The 21033-nt window shown below is 48.7% G+C and overlaps 1 protein-coding gene across 2 annotated transcripts in view; it reads left to right on the top strand.

Annotated features, from left to right (window-relative positions):
* Positions 1–5310: 5310 nt before the first annotated feature.
* The window catches only part of LRRC20 (leucine rich repeat containing 20), a 55775-nt gene continuing 40052 nt past the window's right edge, over positions 5311–21033 (top strand). Inside the window, exons 1-2 of one of the 2 annotated variants that reach the window (XM_036266017.1) lie at positions 5311–5368; positions 11353–11497. In XM_036266017.1, coding sequence (XP_036121910.1) covers positions 11416–11497 — 82 coding nt within the window. In that variant the 5' untranslated portion in view covers positions 5311–5368; positions 11353–11415. Of the gene's footprint in view, positions 5369–6404; positions 6452–11352; positions 11498–21033 lie in introns of those variants that run through there. The other variant, XM_036266018.1, reaches the window with a different exon arrangement.

Here is a 21033-nt window from a genome sequence, read left to right as displayed (position 1 = left end):
TGCAGGGGGAGAAGGGAAGGGTGTGGTTAGGTGGAGGGAGCTCCAGCTTGGCAGTTTCAATAAGGGCCACAAAATGCCAAATAGCTGCCCCAGTAAAAGATAGAAAAGTGAGTACGTGGGTGGTATGTACCAAATCATATCCCCACAATTTCATATGTTGAAACCCTAACCCCTAATGCAACTGTATGTGAAGATGGAGTCTTTAAATATCTGATTAAGTATGTAATTTATTTATTTTTGGTACGTGCCCCTAGCGGGAACCGAACCCGGGACTCTCTGGTCCGCAGGCCGATGCTCCAACCACTGAGCCAAACCGGCCAGGGCTAAGTATATAATCTTTTACATCATTAAGTATGTAAGAAAGAGGTTGTAAGTGTGGGGCCCTAATCCAATAAGGCTGGTGCCTTTATAAGAAGAGGAAGAGATATCAGAGCTCTCTCTTGAGGACAGAGCTAGAAAGTGGCCACCTGCAAGCCAGGAAGAGAGACCTTACCAGAAACCAAATCACCTAGCACCTTCATCTTGAACTTGCCAGGCTCCAGATGTGAGAAAATAAATTTCTGTTGTTGAAGCCATCCAATCTATGGTATTTTGTTATGGCCACCTGAGCAGATTAAAACATGGGGGTTATCCAGAAGGCTCCATTGAATGCTATGACAAACTTGAGGGGCTTTAGGGTTTTGGCCTGTGCTTTCCTGTATCCAGCTGTGTCCCTTGACCGTGTTGTCCTCCTTTTGTTGTAGCCACACTTCCTGAAGGAGTTGTCTATACTTGCTGATCACTCATTCCCATTCATTCATTCTCCAGTCACTTCAGTTTGGCCTCCATTGCACAGAAGCTGCTTTGATGTTCCATCTGGTGGGCACTTTTTGGTCCTCATCTTACTGTTACTCTTTTTCTCAACCCTTTCTTCTCCCTCCCGTTGGTCTCTTCTGTATCTCTCTCTTTTTTTTAATCCTCACTTGAGGACAATTTTTACATTTTCTTTTGTTCAGATAGAGTGGGAGGGAGAGAGAGGGAGAGAGAAACATCACTGTGAGAGAGACACATTGACTAGCTGCCACCCACACGACCCAACCAGGGCTGGGGACAAACTACAACCAAGGTACATGCTTTAGCGGGGACCGAACCCGGGTCTCTCTGGCCTGCAGGCCGACACTCTAACTGCTGTGCCAAACTGGCCAAGGCCCTCCTGTATCTCTTTCTTCCTTCCTGCCCTCTTGCTTGCTCACTCAGATAAAGCAAGCTGCCATGCGGCAGAAAGCTCTATGGAAAGACCCACGTGGCAAAGGCCTGAGGGAGGCCTCTTGCCAGCAGCTTGTGAGGACTTGAGGTATTGGTCCAACAGCCCAGAAGAACTGAATCCTGCTAGAAACCATGTGAACTTGGAAGAGGATTCTTCACAGCCACACCTGGGAGACTGGGAGAGAGTCAGAGCCAGAGGATCCAGCTAAGCCACACCCAGACTCCTGACCTATATAAACCATGGTACAATACATGTTCTTAGCCACTAAGTTTTGGGTATTTCTTATGCAGTCGTAGACAACTAATACAGTCACTGAATTGATTTCTCAACCTGATAATGGGTAATGACATGTAGCTTGAAAAACACTGATCTAGTTCTAGATGCAGCTACTGTGCCTGGCATCAGAGGAAGATTCAAGGATGTATAAGACCTGCTCATTGTCTTCAAAGAGCTTTCAGTGTCTTTTGAGGATCTAAAAAGTTAATAGGATGCATGTATTTCTAGGGCAGGCTGTTCTTGCTGTTCTAAGGCAGGAGACGGAAATGAGAGGTTCCCTCAGGCTGAGATAGGCCACTGTGGTGAGCGCTGAGATATCTTGATTGGGGAGCCCTTCAGGGGAACACATAGACCTCACAGGAGGACCCAAAGGAATTTCCACATCCAGAAAGGCTTAGAAGAGAGATGAGCCCATGAGAAGAACTCTGCTCAGGGGAAGAATCAAAGTGGCCACAAATTGTATCTTATTTCCACTGTGGTTGGAGCCAGGGTGGGGGAGGAGTGTGTAGGATGACAAGGGCTATTATGAAAATTAAATGACTAAATATGTGTAAAATGCTTAGAACAGTGCCTGATGCATACTAAGTGGCTATATGTTGTCATTGTTAACTTGTCTGGGCCCTAGCCATGTTCACAAACAACTTTCAAATCACCAAACCCAATAGTCCTCTTCAGTTCTTCCCCTCCTCACCTCCAACAACAGGCCCTGATATTGATTTTAGTGAATGTTAGATGGGAAATGGTCCCCACTGGGCCTCTCAGTCATGGAAGTCGAGCTGCTCTCTCTGCTCACAGGATAGTGTCCCTTCCACAAGTGCCCTGAGGATTTATCTTTCTCAGCAAGGGGTAAACCCTCGAGGAAAGAGCCAGATAACAAGTTTGTCATTGCACAAGAGGTTTCCTAATCTGGTAGGCAGTTTTCAAGCATCAACAGGGACGGTGTGCAAGCCCTGGCAAAACTCTAAGCCTCTTTCTGTTCATATATGGAGGGTATATGGCTTCCAGCTCAGGTAACCAGACTTGGACCAGGGCTTTAAGGTGCCTAGGCCTCCAAAGATGCTCTGGATTTCTTCGACCAGCTGAGAAGCCTTAGCGTAGCTTCCCCTTGCACAGCTCCATCTTTCTAAGCCCCTCCTTTGTTATTCTGAAACTGAAAGTGGCACTGGATATTTCATGGGTAAGAGAAAAATTTGCCAATTGATTATGTTTAATGAAATCTGTAAATATCATGATTGAAAATCTTAGAACTGTCAATAAATGTTTACTGAGCACCCTCTAGGTATTGTGGGAATATTTATTGAGCATTGAAGTAGATTGCAAAACCAGCTGCTATTCTCTATCCATCCCTATATCCATGTCCCTTACAATGTGACTTTGCTTCTCTTGCCATCAGGACATGGAGTCTATTTCCTTACTCTTGGACCTGGGTTGGACTTGTGACTTGGATTAGCCAATACAACTATGGATGTGATGTAGTGCTAGTTTTGAGCTTAGACGTTGAGAGACCTGGCCTGATTCCACTCTTGCTCCTTGAACCCTGAAACTCAATGTGAGCCAGCCTGGGCTAGCCTGCTGGTGGATGAGAGATATGTAGCCCACTTACCTCAGTGGACAGCTAGCCACTCCCAGAAGCAGATGCATCTGGCTTCCTAGCTACTGACCCCAGATGCATGTGGGAGTCCAACTGAGGCCAGAACAATTGCCTGGCTGAACCCAAACTAAAATACTGGCCCATAGAATCATGAACTAAATAAATAGTTATTGTTTTATGCTACTTCTAAGTTTTGGTGTGATTTATTATGACAGAGAAAAAGTGCTGACTGATATAACCATTTACCATGTGCCAAGCTCTGGTCTATTTGAAATCAGGCAGAGCCTTGGGAGAAAAGCCTTGTGCAGACATGGCATAATAATGGGCATGATGCAGTAAGTACTCTGTAGAAGCAAACACACTAGGAATAGAAGAAGTGGCTTTTGAATTGGAGAGGAGTCTTGTCCATGTGGAGTTGGAGGGGCCAGGATCAAATTTCTGGGAGAGGGAATTGAGTAAGGCATGAATGTGGGATACCCCAGGCTAGGGCCATCAGTCAGTGGCATTTACTGAGCCCTTACTACCTGTATAGATAGAAGCACTGGCTATCGCAGGTTTGTGTATGGCCTAGCAGAGGAGAGAAGACATCCACTTGTGGAAATTGACCAGAAATGTAAGATTGGTTTTAAGTGAAACAGAAGTAGTTCTGCTTTGTCCAGAGTAATAAGGATCTTGGCTTGGGCATAACAGGACTTGATCCAGTTGTTATTTATATCTGGTACCTGGTATAAATGTTGCAGAGATACAGTAATGATGAGGCTGGGGAAAGGCTTCCACAGTCTTCATGGGAAGGAGTCAGAAACCATGGCTGCTCAGGCATCCTCATGAGTCATAACCCCTTGAGGGCAGGGTCTGTGTCTGGTTCATCTTGGTATACCCCAAGATATAGGGCCTTGCCTACACTGGGCATTCGGCTTTGAAAGACTTTCTTTGCAGATGTTTCTAATTCCTTTCCCTTTATTCCCACTCGCCCAGTTGTATTAGTTTTTTAGGGCTGTTGTAATAAATTGCCACAAGCTGGTGGGCCTGAAACAAGAGAAATATATTCTCTCACAGTTCTGGAGCTAGCAGTCTGAAATTAAGGTGTTGACAGAGTTGGTTCCTTTTTTACATCCTCTGAGGCAGAATCTGTTCCTAGCCTCTTCCTAGCATATGGTCCTTGCCCACAATCCTTGGGGTTCCTTGGTTTGTAGAAGCATCACTCCGATCTCTGCCTCCATTGTCATACGATGCATCTATGTCTCTATGTGTCTCTTCTCATAAGAGCACCAGTCACGGCCCACTCCAGTGACCTTATATCTGCAATGACTCTACTTCCAAATAAGGTCACATTCTGAGGTACTGGGAGTTAAGACTTCAACCTATCTTTTTTGGGGAGACACAGTTCAACCCGCAACATCCATTAGAACCAGGGGAATGTGTGTTCCTGACTATCCCAGCCCCCAGAGGCAGAATTAAATCTCTTTCCTCACAATTCCCACACACTTAACACATGTTTCTGTCTATTAGCACATTTAACTCATTGATCGCCCTCACTGGTTGAGTTAGGGGCCTGGTGTCTTCCTCTTCCCCGTAGCCTGGAGGGTATAGGGCGCGTTCTCCGTGAAGCTGCCCCCTTTCCCTGAGCTGTCGTGTTGGGCACCGCAACCTCAACATTTCCTGTATGAAGCCTCGCAATGACCCTGTGAGTAGGTATTTATATATTTCAATCCCTATTTTATAGAGGAGAACACTGGGATTTAGAGAGGTGAAGTAACTTCGTGTGGCCAGAATTATTGTCTCTCAAAACCCGAAGGGGCGCCTGAAGGCATCGTGTAAAAGTTTTATTCCCACCTTCACGTTTCTCCAAGTACCCTCATCTGGCTAATCAACTCCATTCCCTTGAGAAAAACAAATCTGGAGCCTCAGCCCTGCGTTCCCTTCTCCACCCCGCCCTCTCGAGCGTTCTCCTTCCAGAAGCCGCACACAAAGCGGATCCACCCACGGGAGCGCGCGGGCCGCCCTTCCGCGCGCGCCGCTCCTGGGTGCGGCGTGAGGACCCGCGAGCTGCTGGGTTGCGCGCGGCCCGGGCCCGCTGCCTGCTCCCGCCCCGGAGCCTGTCCTGGCGCCGCGATTGGCCGGGCGGCCGAGCGCTCAGAGCTCAGGCCCCGCCCGCCCCTCCCTGCCTGCTCCAGCACGCTGCCGTTGCATGGGGCGCCGCCGGCGGCCGAGGGAGCGTGACTGCGCTGCGCAGGGCGCTAGGAGGCATTGTCGCCGTAAGTGGAGCAGAAAGCGGCCCGGAACGGGGCCCCAAGCTTCGTGCCCCGCAAAGTAAATGTAGTTTGAGGCTAAGCTCTGGAGGGGCTGGGGTAGATAGGGAGAGACGTGTCCCCGTTTTTGCAGGGTACCCTCCCCTCCCCCAGGTCACCCGATGCAAAGAGCAGCGGTGCACCAGCTGCGGCTTCTGCAGTGTCCAGGGGCCGGCGCCGCGCCGGCCCATGCTCGCAGACTGAGGCTGGACCGGGGCTGGCTCGGGAGAGGGGGCGCAGCGGTGCCAGGGTATAGGGAGCTCGGGGAAGCAGTCCCGGGCGGGCCTCCATTCCCCGCGGGAGGCGCCCCTGCTGGGAGACGCTGCTGTGTATTTCGTCCCTGAAGTGACACCTTTGGGTTTGCTTCCGCTCTAGGGAGCTGCAGACGCGTGCCCCAGAGCGTGCCCCTCGGCCTCCGGAAGGCGCGGGAGTCCCCAGCCTTCTGTGATCGCTGCGTTCTTTCCTCTGCCTGCTTTATTCTCCCCAGTCCCCGCCTGCAGGGAGAGCTGAGGGCCGGCGACGTGGAGCCATTGGCTGCGGGCGCCGGGGGGTGGGGTAGACCGGTGAGGCGGGCCCCTTGCGCCAAGCAAGTGGACCCTGGCCTGGCCACCTCGCTCAGTCCTAGGAGGCACAGCCGGAGGATGCTTAGATGCCTATAGGGAAGCACGCGCGGACGCTGCGAACTCATGGCTCAAAAACAAGGCGCCAGCCGGTCCTGCTCACGCCCCAGCGGGCTCCTTTCCCTTGGGTGAAAAACTGGGTCAACTCTCTTCTGGCCTCGAGTGGGCCTTCTGGGCTACTTGGGTCCTATCCAGCCCGCCGGCTCTCACCTCCCCATCGGCTCCCCCATTGGCGTGGTTCAGGAGACCCGCTGGAGCCAACGGTGGGGGAGCTTGCACACATGGCTCAGAAGGCTCGGGTTGCCCTTCCTAACGGCTGCCAGGCTCTAAAGTTCCCAAGTGACCACACCAGTAACTAAATATAGGAGCAGCTGGTGTGGATGGGGTGTTGCAGCAGCTCCTTTGCACAGATCTTGGGGCTCCAGATAAGGTAGAGTTCTCATTGGTGAGGGCGGGAACCGTGGCAGGGGGCTACTGTCAGGGTTTGAACAAAAATCACCCCTCAGCCTCCTATCCAGGTGAAAAGAGGTTACAGGTACGGGAGGAGGGCTGTGTTGTCAGCTCTCGTAAAGCGGGGCACCTTTTCTTTTTCTTTTGCGTTCATTTTATTATATTCTAACTTACTGTACCTGTTTAATCAACTATTGGTAATGCCTTGTGTGGGAAGTGCTTAACAGTTTGCAAAGACCTTTCTTAAAAGTTATATGTCATTTACTGCTCAAAACAACCCAGTGAGGAAGTTGATATATCCATGTTACATTACAAACTGGACTCCTCGTAACACTGAGAACTTTCCAAAACGTTGGTTGGTTTAATCTGCTCTCCTCAAAAACTCTCTGCAGCTTTCTGAAGAGAAACAGGACAGACTTACAGAAGGACCTCCAACCCTCTCCCCCAGTTATCTGGGGACAGACTGGCTGCCTGTCTCCCTCTTTCACTCATCATTTTGGATACCTTGTCTCTATTCCCTTGTCCCAGCCATGCCATGTGCCTTCATGGCAGAGGGCACATATACTCCTTGGGCCAGGTGTCATTACCCTACTAGCATCTGGCTTATTCTGCCTCTTGTCACTTAGTCTCTCTTACCCGATGGAAAGCTCATTGTGGCCCATGCTCTGACTGTACCTAAACTCAGCTACCTCAAGTGTAGCTGTAGTCCCTGGAGGAGGTGCCCAGGAGATGTTTGTTGGATTTAAACATTTCCTGGAACTATCATGCACCCTCTGAGGAAAGGGGAGTTGGGGCTGTGTTGAGAGGGTTGTGTTGCTGGGACAGCAGCAGTATGAGTACAAGTTTGGGACCCTGTGCCTAAGGTGTCTGCAGGATTTGGAGTGCTTTTCTTGAAATTTTCTAAGGCTGTTCTTTAGTGCCTGGGACAGCAGTTGGAGCCACCAGAGCCATCGGATTTGGGTACCCAAGTCCGGACCAGACTCATATGGGCTGATGGTTCCTATTTCCTCCTTTAGGACACTCTTTCTGTTATCACCACCACTGCTTGTGGGGTTGACCAGATGCCTCATGGAGTCCAGAACTTGGGCCTATGGAGTTGGATTCTGGGTTCTGGTTCCAGGAGGGCTGCCTTGCATACTGATTGCTCCCACTGGCCAGTGTGATATTTTTCTCGTGGGAGTACACGAGACAGGGCAGCCAGAATGGTGCTGACATGCTGATTTTGATTCACTCAAATTGTTTATATAGACAGGGGCCCCACATTCCTAGAGGTGGTCCTGCCTATGGGGATTTGTACTCCATCACTTATATGTAACTCAGACAATTTTCCATTTTTTTCTCAAAAACAGTTTAAAACAAAAGAAAAGAGGAGCAGTGTTTTTTTTATTTTTCCTCCCTCCTCAAACCTTCTTTCTCTCTAGGTTCCTGTTACATGCTAAACAAAAAGAAATTTATTTTTTTTTTGGTCAAAGAGGCCCTGCATTTGGTTGGGGCTGAAAGGAGCAGCCAGTGAAGTTGGACAACTTTGTAGGAGCCCTCTTGGGGACACACACTAGACTCCTATCATTCCAAGTTCTTCCCTCATTTTTGGAGCCCTCTTATCCCATTTTGGGTCTTATACCTCATGTGGCCCTGCCACCCTTCCATCTCACAGTCCTGCCTGTGCCAGAGTGACAGACCTTTGTCATCTGACCTGGGAGAGAGATTGTCAGCTGAACTTTATGAAGGAATTCTCCTTTGGAGGGAGGGGTAGTTTTAGGTGAAGGGAGGGTTGTTTCCTAGCCAGTTAGCAAGGTTGATGATTTTAGGCAACAGGAAACTCTTGGGGGTTTAGGGCACATCTGTGCTGTACCCAGAGCACCCTCTGGAATGTAAGGGTTCCCTCTTCCTGTGACCTGCTTTAATGTCATTCTCTGACCCATACTATAGGGTGTCTGAGCTTCTGGTAATGGGGCGTGGGGGTGGGGGTGGGGGTGGTTAATCTGACTAGTTTTCATCAAGGGGTTTTATGGTTTCTAGCTGCCCCCACCTGGTGGCAGCTAGAAAAATTGCAGGCATAGTGTCTGAAAGTAATCAGGCTAGACAATCCCACTAGGGTTAGCGGACCTCGGGCAGGTTGGAGATTTAACTTCTCTTTCCCCTCTGCTGAGAGGCCAGGATTGCATCTGTGATGTTTTTTAGAAAGTTCTTCCTCATCAGAATCACAAGTCAGAGCTATTTCCTGTATTTTCTCTTTCTTCATTTTATACCCTATACCTGGATGCTCAATACCTATTTGTGATTCTTGATGATAAATATTAGAGATGGGGAAAAGAGAGAGTATTGTATAGTAGGAAGACCTGGTTTAGGAGGTAGAAGACCTAGGTTTTTTGTTTTTTTTTTGGTACGTGGGAACCGACCCGGACTCTCTGGTCCGCATTCCGACGCTCCAACCACTGAGCCAAACTGGCCAGAGCTGAAGACCTAGGTTTTTTGTTTTCATCTATCTGATTTGCCCTTTTGGGTCTTCAACTGTTTTTTTTTTTTAATTTGTAAAGGAGTTAGACTAAGTCATGAAGATTCCAGCAACATTGCTGTGACCAGGCTTAGGGAGATGGTTTTATTTATTTTTAATATATTTTTGATTTTTTTTTAGAGATAGAGAAAAGGAGAGAGATACAAACATTGACGTGTGATAGAGAAACATTGATTGGCTACCTCCTGCATGCCCCTTTCTGGGGATCGAGCATGCAATCTAGGCATGTGCCCTAATGGGAATCGAACTGGGACCTCTCAGTTCATGGGACGATGCTCAATCCAGTGAGTCACACCGTCCAGGCTGGGGGGGATGGTTTTAAAGGTAGCATGGTGAAGGTGTTGGGTCTAGTTTGCAATAGTCTTCATTATCCCCTACTGTCCTACCATCGCTTACCTGGTGCAAGATACCTACCTGGCACTGTTAGGCATTTGAACTTATGACCCTTCTCAATTAGACAGTGTCTTAGATTTGTTGTAAGAGTCATTTGACTTGTATTTAGATCTGAAACTCAAATGATAGTTGTTGATCATCATCACCATTGGGGGATACTAACTGGGCATCTGTTTTGAGTGTGTGGTGGAAAGTGCAGGCGGAAAGCACAGTATAGAGCTGCTTCCTATCCTAAGTTGCCTGCAGGCCAATTGGGAAGACAAGTGTGTATGATTTTAAAAGTTTATAAACAACCCAAGTGGCCTGTGTGGGGCATTAAGTGCTTCTGAAACTCAGAAGGAGAGAATGCTGAGGGCTGGAGCAATCAGGGAAGACTTCCTGGAGGTAGAGAGATGAAAATTCTACTCATTTCTTAAAGATGAATTCCACTGATTTGTTTGTTTCAAGTCAAATGGATATGAAACTGGGATTAGATGCTGGCATCGTGTTTGCACGTGTATTATCTTGTCCTCTCAATTAGCATTTATCTAGTCCCTGTGTGTCCTGGGCTCTGGGCTAGAAAGGTATATGTATTTTGTTCAATCTTCATATGAACCCAGTGAGGTTATTACTAGATCTCTTCAGATGAAGAAACTGGGGCTTAGAGTAGTTAAGACACTTTTCTAAGACTTCTCAACTAATAAATAGCAGAGTTAGGCATTAGCCTGTCTTAAAAAACAATCTTTCCCCACCGCGCCATGTGTTTCACACCTTCAGTGTGGGCCTCCTTGGTGAGATGCACGTACATACTGAACTCACCACTGACTCTCCCTAAGCACATGGGTGGGCTTGGCCAACCCCCAGCTCGGCCTTGGCTGCCCTGCCTGTCCAGCTGAGCACACTGGGACTTTTTCTTGGTATTTGTTAGCAATTCTGAGCTCTACACTCAACCCTTTTTCTCTGCCCTTTACATTCTTCTGCCTTTGACCTTCAGAATGAGCTCATTAGAGCTCCTTGAGCTGTGTGCAAAGCTGGGTTTGGGATCTTGGGGCAAAAGGGGCATTGACCTTGGCCTCAAGTTCATTCTCTCTGTGGAGTTCTGCCACTGGTGATGTGGATGACTTGTAAAGAAGTGAGCACTGAATGCGGAGCTGGGCTGAGCTGATTATTGCCACTTACTCACTTCGACCTTGGTCCCTCTTTATGCCTCAGTGTCCTCTGTAATAAACAGGGAGTTGGCAATGTTTCTAGTGTCCTTATGTCTTCAATATCTTGTAGTTTTTATTGTGTTCTTCACCCTTCTTTAAGCCTCTTCTCTCTAGTGATCTAATTTCCTTTCCCTCATTTCCCTTCTCCACCTCCCTTTCCCTTGGGGTCTTGCAGATAAATTCAGCATCATGCTGATAATCAGGTCTGCAGGTTAAACAGGTAACTGCTCTCCATACTGGTACTTGGAGAGGGAATTCCTAGACACCCACCCACCTGCCAGAATGTGAGCTCTGACCGGGCAGGGCTGTGTTTCACTTGCCTTGGTGTCCCCACTTTCCAGCACACAGGAGGAGCCTGGCAGCGGTGGGTGGGGCAAACGGAGCTGGAGGAGTTGCTCTGGAGGGTTATGGACAGGGCACACGCTCACAGGCTGTGGGGTGCAGGGACAAGTGTCTGGTCCTCTCAGTTGGCTTAACCCCGCCTACTTCTTACTGCCCCGCCTGTTAAGTGAGTCACAGGCCAGCGAACACCGGAGTCCTCACCCGCCTGGCCACTGGTTCAGGCTCTGGCCCTGTCTGGTGTGGTCACACGTGTTGATCCTCCCAGGAAACTGGTAGGGCAAGGCTGCCCCCACCCTCTGATGGGCAAATCAGCTGCTTCGAAGGCCAAGCTGGATGTGGCCTGGGCTCTGGGCCCCTCAGGAGGAGGTGAGTGGCCCTGCAGGCTTCCAGCCGCCTGGTCCCTGGCAGGTGGTCAGGGGATTCATGCTCCTGTGTCCTCACCAGGTGCAGGCCCCCTTGTGAGCAGCAGACCGGCCTGGTGGCTGGCAGCACGACACCCGTGTCTGCATGCTGAGGAAGATGGGTGAGGCGGTGGCCAGAGTTGCGAGGAAGGTCAACGAGACGGTGGAGAGCGGCTCTGACACCCTGGGTGAGTGAGGGCGTGGCTTTCCAGCCACAGGGCACCCTAGAAGTAGTTTGTGAAATCAGTGTGGAAATGCAATAAAAAGATGAAAGAGACAATATCAGTGTGCCCCTCTCATGAAAAGCAGTGTTTCTTAGAACTTTTATTGCATTTATGTTTAATTTGTGTATATACTGGGTCCCAGCATGCAACTTTATGGGTCATAGTTAGAGAGGTTTGAAAAACACTGAGTGAGGGGTTCCACCTGCTGGGAGCCTGTCTCCCTGCCCTTGGACTGCAGATGACTCTGGGTGTGTATATGCCCTTGGACCAGGTGACAATAGTTGGCACCACTGAGTCATCCCATGTCTCAGGCCCTGTGCCTTATTTTCACAACCTCCCTGTGATGGACGATCCCTGCCAGGCATGACCAGCTGTGGTCTTCGGGTGAGGAAGAGATGAAGAGTTGAAGGCAAAGGGGGCTTTTTTCAGGTCACCCAGCTGGGAGGCCCCATTCAACTCCACTGTTTTATTTGAATTGTGTCATATATTTTTTGCTTTGAACTGGTCACAGCATTAATAAATATCTGCTGAATCAACTATCTTGCCATGTGCAAGGGTTAGCAGGAGATATAGTGCGATGTGTGTGTGTGTGTGTGTGTGTGTTTGTGTGTGTTTCATTCACTGGAATGTAAATGGCACCTTGGAGCCATAGGCATGCTGTGGGAACCCAGAGGAGGGGAGCACCGTCCTGCCTTGTGGGTGATTGTGCAGGTGGACAGGTTGGGATTTGAGTTGGGTCTTTGGTACACAGAGAGGAATTTCACAGGCAGGTAGGGATGCGTGTGTCTGTTTCCACGGAGGCTACTACCTGAGCAAAGACCCAAAGACTAGAAAGGTAAAGCATTTCTTCAAGCAGCTGTTGGTCAGGGTGTATCTGGAATGTGGGCTTCTGGGTCAGGGGGTGGTGGCCCAGGAAGTAGAGGGACACTCAGCTTTCAAGATGAGCTTAGTCACTGCCTCTCCCAGGAAGCCCTCAGTCCTAGCCTGTCCACCCCTTGTTCCCTTCCTCCTCTGTAGCACCCATTCAGTGTCCCTAGAGACTGAATGCAGTGTTCCCCTGTCCCCCAAGAGCCAGTGTAGTGTCAGGCACTTTGTGAGCTCGTGGCGGTGTTTGCTGAATTGAGCTAAGGTAAGAGGAGCATATCCTCTATCAGCTAACAAACTTAAAGACTGTTACTGATTTTGGAGGGAAGCCTCTGGGGGGAGCCTTCAGCTGATGAATAAAGGAATTCTGGAACCCTGTGCTGGTCACTAACATGGTTGTACGCAGCCTAGTGCTCAAGGCTCTTCACCACTAATGTGGTTGAGAGCCAGGCTTTGGGTCACACAGGCTTGGATTTGAATCCCCACTCTGCCACCTCCTAGCATGCCACCTTAGCAGGTTACTTAACCTCTCTGGGCCTCGGTTTCTTCATCTATAAAATGGGGGTGTAATTGTGTCTCCCTCATTAAGGTGATTAGGAGTAATTGTAATGTCTGTAAGGTGCTTGGCATGTAGGTAGCTCAATAAATGGCAGCTATTATTTTTCCTCTTTCTCATCCTCAAGGGCTGGAGGCGGAGGCCTAAGTTCCTCCCCCGTCCCCTGACCACAAACACACCTCCTCTAGGTGTCAGCCAGCTAGGTCTTGTCTGGACGACTGCATTACCTTCGAATGGGGAGTTCAGTGCAAATCGACAAATCTCTGAAGTGAATAACCTACCCCCACTTTAAAGTGTCACAAGGGAGAAGGACACATGCAGTTCAGTCTCAGCTGTGTGGGGGCAGATGGAGGGGCAGCAGGAGGGAGAGCAGAATTCTGACCTACGGGGGAGGCACTGGAAGGAGGCAGGTGTCCCAGGCAGGGCCAGGGCTGCACCAGAGCTGGGGAGACCACTACAGAGCTGCCTCTGTAGCATGGGGAGCTGATGAGGGAGGGCACCCCACAGGTGGAGAGCCTGGAAGGCCATGTTGAGTCTAGGAGTCTCGATTTCAATGTCTCTGGACCTGAGATTGCAAACTCAGTTACCTCTACAGGCCAAGTGGGGATTTCTGTGAGCTGAAGGCTGGATGCTGTGCCTGGGGTGAAGTGTGCAGGGTGACCGGGGGAGGGAGGGCGGTGACCAGCTCTTCTGCACTGCTGGGGGGCCATGCTGCTGAGGACCCCAGGCTAGGCTGGCCACCCTGCCAGACCACCGCAGTACCTGGGGTTGGAACGCTGCCTCTGGCACCAGAGCCAGGGCCCTGTCCCCACCATGCTGTCCTGGGGTTGGGGACAGATGGTTGAGAATTAGCAGGGTCATGAGCACAGTGAAGCTGCAGTCAGTTTGGGAGAGGAGTTAAACCCTTCAGCCATAGTGGGTGTGGCCAGAGCTCAAGACTTTCATGTGTCATGTAGGTGATGGGGTCTTTAAAGTTAGAGCTGGATGATAGGGGCCTTTTTACCTCCTCAGTGCCCAGAGAAGAAGCAAAATATCAGACTAGGCCTCTGTGGGCACTTGGCAGTCCTGACCCTTGGCAAATGAAACTCATCAGACCCATACACTCTGAGGGGTCTGGGGCTTAAACAGTCAGCATGTATTGAGTACTTGCTGTGTGCAGGGTGCTGAGCTCTGCAGAGATATGCGCAACAGAGTCCTGGACCTGAAACTAGCCTGCCTCTGTGACACTCAGAGAGCGGCAAGCGACACGGGGCTCCACGCCCAGCCTGCCGGACAGACCAGGTGGCTGTAATTCGGGTGGGAGATGTTGCTGGGGGTAGGAGTAGTGCCAGATATAGTTCTCGTGTAAACCAGCAAACAGTCTGAAGCCGTTTGAACAACCAGCACCACAAAATTGCTTAAATAAACTTTGTTACAGATATACAATACAGTTTGTGTTGTTATTAACAGTGGTTTATAAAATTTCATCTTATGCTTAAATGAAGACTGGGAAATTCTGAAGTATAACGTGAATTAGAAAAGAAAAAACAAACAAACTGTCTGGCCAGCGTGGCTCAGTGGCTGAGCATCAATCCATGCATCAAGAGGTTGCTGGTTCGATTCCCAGTCAGGACACATGCCCGGGTTGTGGACCCGATCCCCAGTGTGGGGTATGCAGGAGGCAGCTAGGTGATGTTCTCTCTCATCAATGTTTCTATCTCTCTCTCCCTCTCCCTTCCTCTCTCTCTCTAAAACCAATAAAGGAAAAAAAAACCCAAGGATCCCAAATTCTCTATACAGTAAGATGCCAACTATGTTACAGGTGTATATGTACATAGAAAAAAGTGGAAGGAAATAAAACAAGCTGCAAATGATGTTAGAAAATACTGTTCTGCATTTTGTGAATGTTCTGTGATGAACCTATTACTCTTACAAATAGAGAAGAATAAGTTTTAGGGAAAGGACCGCTTGCCACTGCAGAAGGAAGGAAGTAAAACACGCTTCCTTCCTAACAGACGAGAGTGACAGGAGTAGCACTTGCTCTAGGCCCCTGGCCGCCTCCCTGGGCACAGGCCTGGGCACAGGTCTGGAGGGATGGCACAGTGTCTCCATGCAGAGCGGGAGGTGCTGCAGAGCCCGGGCTGGGAAGAGCTCAGTTACAGGCCGGCTCTCACCTTACTCAGGCCTGTCCCACTGGTACGCATCACTCGCGCTCCCCCAGGCTCTCGTGGTGTGCCTCCCCAGCCAGGCTCACTCCTCCTGTAACCTGAGCTTTGGATCCCAGCCCTTGTCACCCATTTCGGGCCTCTTCATCCCCTGAGAAGTGGGCCCCTTTCCACCTGGCCCGGGTGTGCCCCTCCAGCCCCTCACCCCTCCTCAGCCTCCTCTTGTAGAATCTTCCAAGCAGCTGGCAAAGATCTGGGCACTCTGCACCTTCCCTGAACCAGGCTCTCCTCTCTGTCCACCCCTTGTCTCCCCGAGTTAGCTCTTTCTCTTTGGAAAGGTCTCATGCCCTTCTGGGCTTCCCTGGGTGCTCGTACCCCCGAGGGGTCTGACCAACCTTACCCTTCCCTCCCTGGCCTCCAATAGCAGCATGTCTGAATGGTGGACGGGCAGGCCTCGCCACTCTGCACCCCACTCATCTTAAGTGCTGGGCAGAGGCTTCAGGTCTGCTGTGTACTTTGGGGAAGACTTAAAAAGACGATCATTACTGCGGAGGAGCGCGATTTGGAAAGGCCTGGGAGCGAGCAGGCAGGGCGGGCGCAGCTGGCTGGGATAGAGGCAGGGCAGAGACTGAAGAAGGAAAGGCCGCTGCAGGCTGGGAAGGAAGGAGCCAGCATTTATCCGGGGCCTGCTGCGTGTCGGGTGTCGTGATGGGCTCAGATGTTTGATATCTTGTTCCATCTTTTCTATAGTCTTTTGTACTTCTGACTCTGAGGATTCATGTCTGTGCTCATTTCTAGAACATTCTGAGCCATTAGCTCTTGGCATGTTGCTCTCCCATCCCTCGAGTCTCTTTTGCCTAGAATTCCTCTTGGGCTTTTCCGTTCGGTGCCTCCATCACTTGTGTGGTGTCTCTCTCTCTCTCTCTCTGCTGTGCTGAATTTCCCCAGATCATTGAAAGCACTGGACCGGTTTGGGCTCACTCAGTCTTCACTGTGACTCAGGTAATGATAATAGCCCCATTTTACAGATGGAGGAGCTGTAGCATGCAGCGTTTTTCCTCCACTGTTTCTAAGTGTTTTGTAGCACCGGAGCACTCAGCTACCTAGGCCGGGCTGCTTTCTGGGTAGGAGTTGTCCTGTTTCATCGATGCTGGAGCTGAGGCTGAGGGTGGGAGTGACTTGCTGGTGACACAGCTGTTTAGAGGCAGAGCCAGGGCTCATCACGGGTGTGTGTGGCGCCTAGCGCTGCTTTTCCCCATGCACCCTGCTGCCCCCTTAGGGGTGAGGGAAGGAGATCACCTTGAAACTCCCTCCTCCCACCCTTACACTTGCCTCACGCCTTCTGGGAACCACAGCCGGTCGACTCTGTTCCTGGAAAAGGAGGAAAATAATTAGAGGCTAGTATCTGCCCAGCCATTTAAGATGTCTTAGGTGGTGCCTAGCTGGTATGGCTCAGTGGATTGAGTGTCGTCCAATGGACTGAGAGGTCCTGGTTCGAATCCTGGTCAGGGCACATGCCCGGGTTGCAGGCTCGATCCCAAGTAAGGGATGTGCAGGAGGCAACTGATCGATGTTCCTCTCTCACATTGATGTTTCTATCTCTCTTTCTAAAAAAATCAGTAAAAACATACTTAAAATATATATATTAAGATGTCTTAGGTGGTAACCAGAAGGTGGGGACAGCCCCCCCAAGGCAAATGTCCCATCAATTCTCCTACTGGGCTTCTTAACGGGTGGGTCCTGTGAATCTGCATCAGGTCATGGGATTCCGGTTAAAAATGCATTTTCACCCTGACCGATTAGGCTCAGTGGTTACAGTGGCGGCCCTTAGACTGGAGAGTCCTGGGTTTGGTTCCCGCTAAGGGCACGTACCTCGGTTGCAGTTTGTCTCTGGCCCCGGTTGGGGTCGTGTGGGTGGCAGCCACTCGATGTGTCTCTCTCACATCGATGTTTTGCTCTCTCTTCCTCCCTCTTCCCTCCCACTCTGTCTGAAGATAAATGCAAAAATGTCCTCGGGATTAAAAAAAATGCATTTTCCGTGGGCTCTACTCCAGAGCTTTGAAAATTGAATCTCTGAGGGTGGGGCGTGGTGATCTGCATTTTAACAAACCCTCCCAGATGATCCATGCCTTGAACTCATTTATTTATTTTGGTTTTAAATAATGTTTTTTTAAAGAACAATATTATAGTTATAGAAAAATTGTGTAGTACAGAGAGTTCCCATGTATGCCACATGTGTTTCCCTTGTTATTAACATTTTATATTAGTTTGGCATATCTTTAATAATTAATGAACCAATAATAATACATTATTGTTAACTAAAGTCCATATTTTATTCAAGTTTCCTTAATATTGAACTAATGACCTTTTTTGGTTTAAGGATGATCAAATTATACTTAGTTGTCATGTCTCTTTAGACTTCTCTTAACTGTGACAATGCTCAGACTTTCCTTGTTTTTGATAACCTGTTTTGACAACTCTGAGATGTACTAGTCAGGTACATTTTGTAGAATGTCTCTCAACTGGGATATGTTATTTTATCAAGGCATAATTTACACAAATGAAATTTACCCTTTTTGGTATATAATTCTATGAACTTTGATAAAAAACATACAACTATGTAATCACCACCACCATAGGATTCAGAACCTTTCCCATCACCCCAAAAATTCCCTTATGCCTTCCTCCATCCTCAGTACCTGGAAGCCACTGATCCCTTTTCTATTTCTATGGCTTTGCCTTTTCTAGAATATTATACAAATGGAATCACACAGGATGTAACCTCTTGAGTCTGGCTTCTTTCATTTCAGCTTAATGTATTTGAGATTATGTTTTGTGTGAATCAGTAGTTTGTTCCTTTCTCTTACTAAATAGTATTACATACTATGATTTGTGTATCCATTCACCTACTGAAGGACCCTTGGATTGTTTCCAGTTTTTTAAGATTATAAATAGAGACTATAAATATCCGCATATAGATTTTTACATGAGCGAAAGTTTTCTTTTCTCTTGACTAAGTACCCAAGGAGAGGCATTTCTGGGTTGTGTGTATGAAGTGTATGGTTAACGGAGGAAGAAACGGCTGCAGTCTTCCAAAGTGGTTGGGAGTTCCCATTCCTCCACATCCTTGTCGACACTCCGTATGGTTTTTAATTCTATACATTCTTATAGGTGTGTAATTGTGTCTCATTATGGTTTTGTTTTATATTTCTATGACGCTTAATGATGCTAAGCATCTTCTCATGTGCTTATTTGCCATCCACATATTTTTCCTTAATGAAATATCTATTCATGGCATTATTTGACCAAACAGTTCAATATTCTCAAAACCTGGAAGAGTCAATGAGCCTTTGGGATCATGACTATCAGTTGGAGGTACCAGTTCTACTTGAATGTAGCTAATGTACATTGTGAAAAATATAGTGCCTATCTCTTATGTACTTTGTGATTATATAAGTAAGGACTTTATAATTTAATAGAAAATAATTCATGAGCACTGATGATAAATAAAAACCATCATATTATGTATACCAAAAAATTACTTAAAAAATACTGCTAACACCTAAAAAGTTAACCATAATTCATCTAATGATCAAATTTCTAATTGTTTCATAAATGTAATAAATGCTTTTAAAAAACAGATAAGAATCCAAATAAAATTTTACATATTGAAAAAAAAGAAATATCTGCTCACATCTTTTGCATATTAAATAAAATGGGTTGTTTATTTTCTTATTAAGTTTTGATGGTTCTTTATCTATTTTGGATGCATGTCCTTGATCAGATATGTCTTTTGCTAGTATTTTCTCTGGCTTGTGACTTGTTTTTTAAGTCTCTTAACAATGACTTTTGAGGAACAGATATTTAAAATTTTGATAGAGTTCCGTTTATTGTCTTCTTTTATGGATGTTGCTTTTTTTTTTTTTTTTTTTTTTTTTTTTTTTTTTATCCTCACCCGAGGATATTTTTCCATTTTTTGTACAGATAGAGTGGGAGGGAGAGAGAGGAAGGGAGAGAGAGAGAGAAACATCGATGTGAAGGGACACATCGAGTGGCTGCCACCCGCACGACCAACCAGGGCCGGGGACAAACTGCAACCGAAGTACATGCCCTTAGCGGGAACCGAACCCGGGTCTCTCCGGACCGCAGGCCGACGCTCTAACCGCTGAGCCAAACTGGCCAGGGCTGGATGTTGCTTTTGATGTAGTATCTAAGAAATCCTTGCCTAAACTGAGGTCACAAAGATTTCCTTCCATCAGAATCATTTGGGTGTTGGTTAATCATACAAATTCGTGGACCCTACTCTAGACCTTTAAAGGTGGAATCTCAGAGGATGAGCCTGGTGATCTGCATGTTAACACAAAACCTGTGTGGTTGTTCCCTGCCTTGGATTTTGAGAATCACTGGCTCACTACTATTTATAATTTGGAACTTCCTTCTCTTGGTGGCTTCTGGAGGCCTGGGCAGGGAGGGGCATTGCCTGGGCTGGTATCTGGACGTGTGTGTGTGTGTGTGTGTGTGTGTGTGTGTGTGTGTGTGTGACAGAGAGAGAGAGAGAGAGAGAGAGAGAGAGAGAGAGAATGAACATGAGTATAGATTTGATCTATCTCCAGGGAACTGAACAGCAGGCTGGAGCTGGGAGAAAATCAAGTGGAGGCCAAGGCTAGTGAGAGAAGGGACCTGTCACCTCCTTTCCTCCTCCCCCTCTCTCCCAGGCTCACCCCCATTTTGGCCAAGTGCTTTTCTTCTTTTGTACCTGCCAGCAGATGGCACCCTGTCACCAGCCAACCAGGTGACAAGTTGCTCCTGGGACTGGACCAGGCTGTTGCTGGGTGAGGGCCTGGATCCGGACAAGGGCTTCCAGTGCCGCCCAGCTCACATCCTGTGTGTACGTTCCGGGCTGGCCCCCCACAGGGATCTGATTTTGCAGCCTCTTTCTTGAGCAAGGAAGCAGTTAATATACACTCTCCAAAGTGGAACGGTATTTATCCTTGGGTCAGACACTGCTTTTCAACACATACACATTGAGCACCTACTGTGTGTGCCCCACCTGGAGGACCCAAGTGCCCGGGAGTGCCCAGTCTGGAGGGGGAGGCACACACGTGTGCGCACGTATACACACACACACACTGATACTCACTGATACCACCACTATCCTGCCCCCTGCCCCCTGCCCCGAGGGAGGTGTGTGGTCAGGAGCCTGGTGCTGGTGGGGGCGAGGAGCATGTGTTTTGCTGTAATGTCTCCTGGCCTGGGGAGTTCCGAGGGTCACCCAGGCACAGTCCGGAGGAAATAGGCTGTCACGCGGCAGCCTTACCAGGCCAGGGCTGCCTGTCCGTTCACAGGGAAGCAGGCTGGGAGTGTGCCAGCACAGAGCAGGGACAGCTGTGCCCACTGCAGAGCCCCCTGCCACTCTCCTGACTCTGCTTCCTGCACGTGGTGATGTGAGCGGGGTGACTGGAAGCCTCTGCCTAAGGCTCCATCTCTACATGTGGGCTCTCTAGATCAGGGGTGTCCTCCTCTCTAGCAGTTCTAGAATAACCCAGCCTGACCCCAGCAGAGCCCCGTAACTACACCTTTAGTTCCACGAGACACCGCGCCAGTGTGGGGGAAGCCTGGCCTCTCACTGTTTACCCTTTGGGCCTCATCTTTGTGCACTACTCCCATCTAATTAATGCCTATTGGTTTTCCGAGTAAACGGACATATTTTCAGAAGTATTTCTTCAAGTGCAAATGCCTGGGATGGACCACGAAACAAAGTTTCCTTTTTTTTGTTTTTTTATCCTCACCTGAGGACATTTTTCCATTTTTTGTTCAGGTAGAGTGGGAGGGAGAGAGAGGAACAGAGAGAGAGAGAAACATCGATGTGAAAGGAACACATCGAGTGGCTGCCACCCGCACAACCAACCAGGGCCGGGGACAAACTGCAACCGAGG

Source organism: Molossus molossus, unplaced genomic scaffold (genome assembly GCF_014108415.1).
Source record: "Molossus molossus isolate mMolMol1 unplaced genomic scaffold, mMolMol1.p scaffold_m16_p_17, whole genome shotgun sequence".
Classification (NCBI taxonomy): domain Eukaryota; kingdom Metazoa; phylum Chordata; class Mammalia; order Chiroptera; family Molossidae; genus Molossus; species Molossus molossus.
This window is presented reverse-complemented; position numbering and strand designations above follow the sequence as displayed.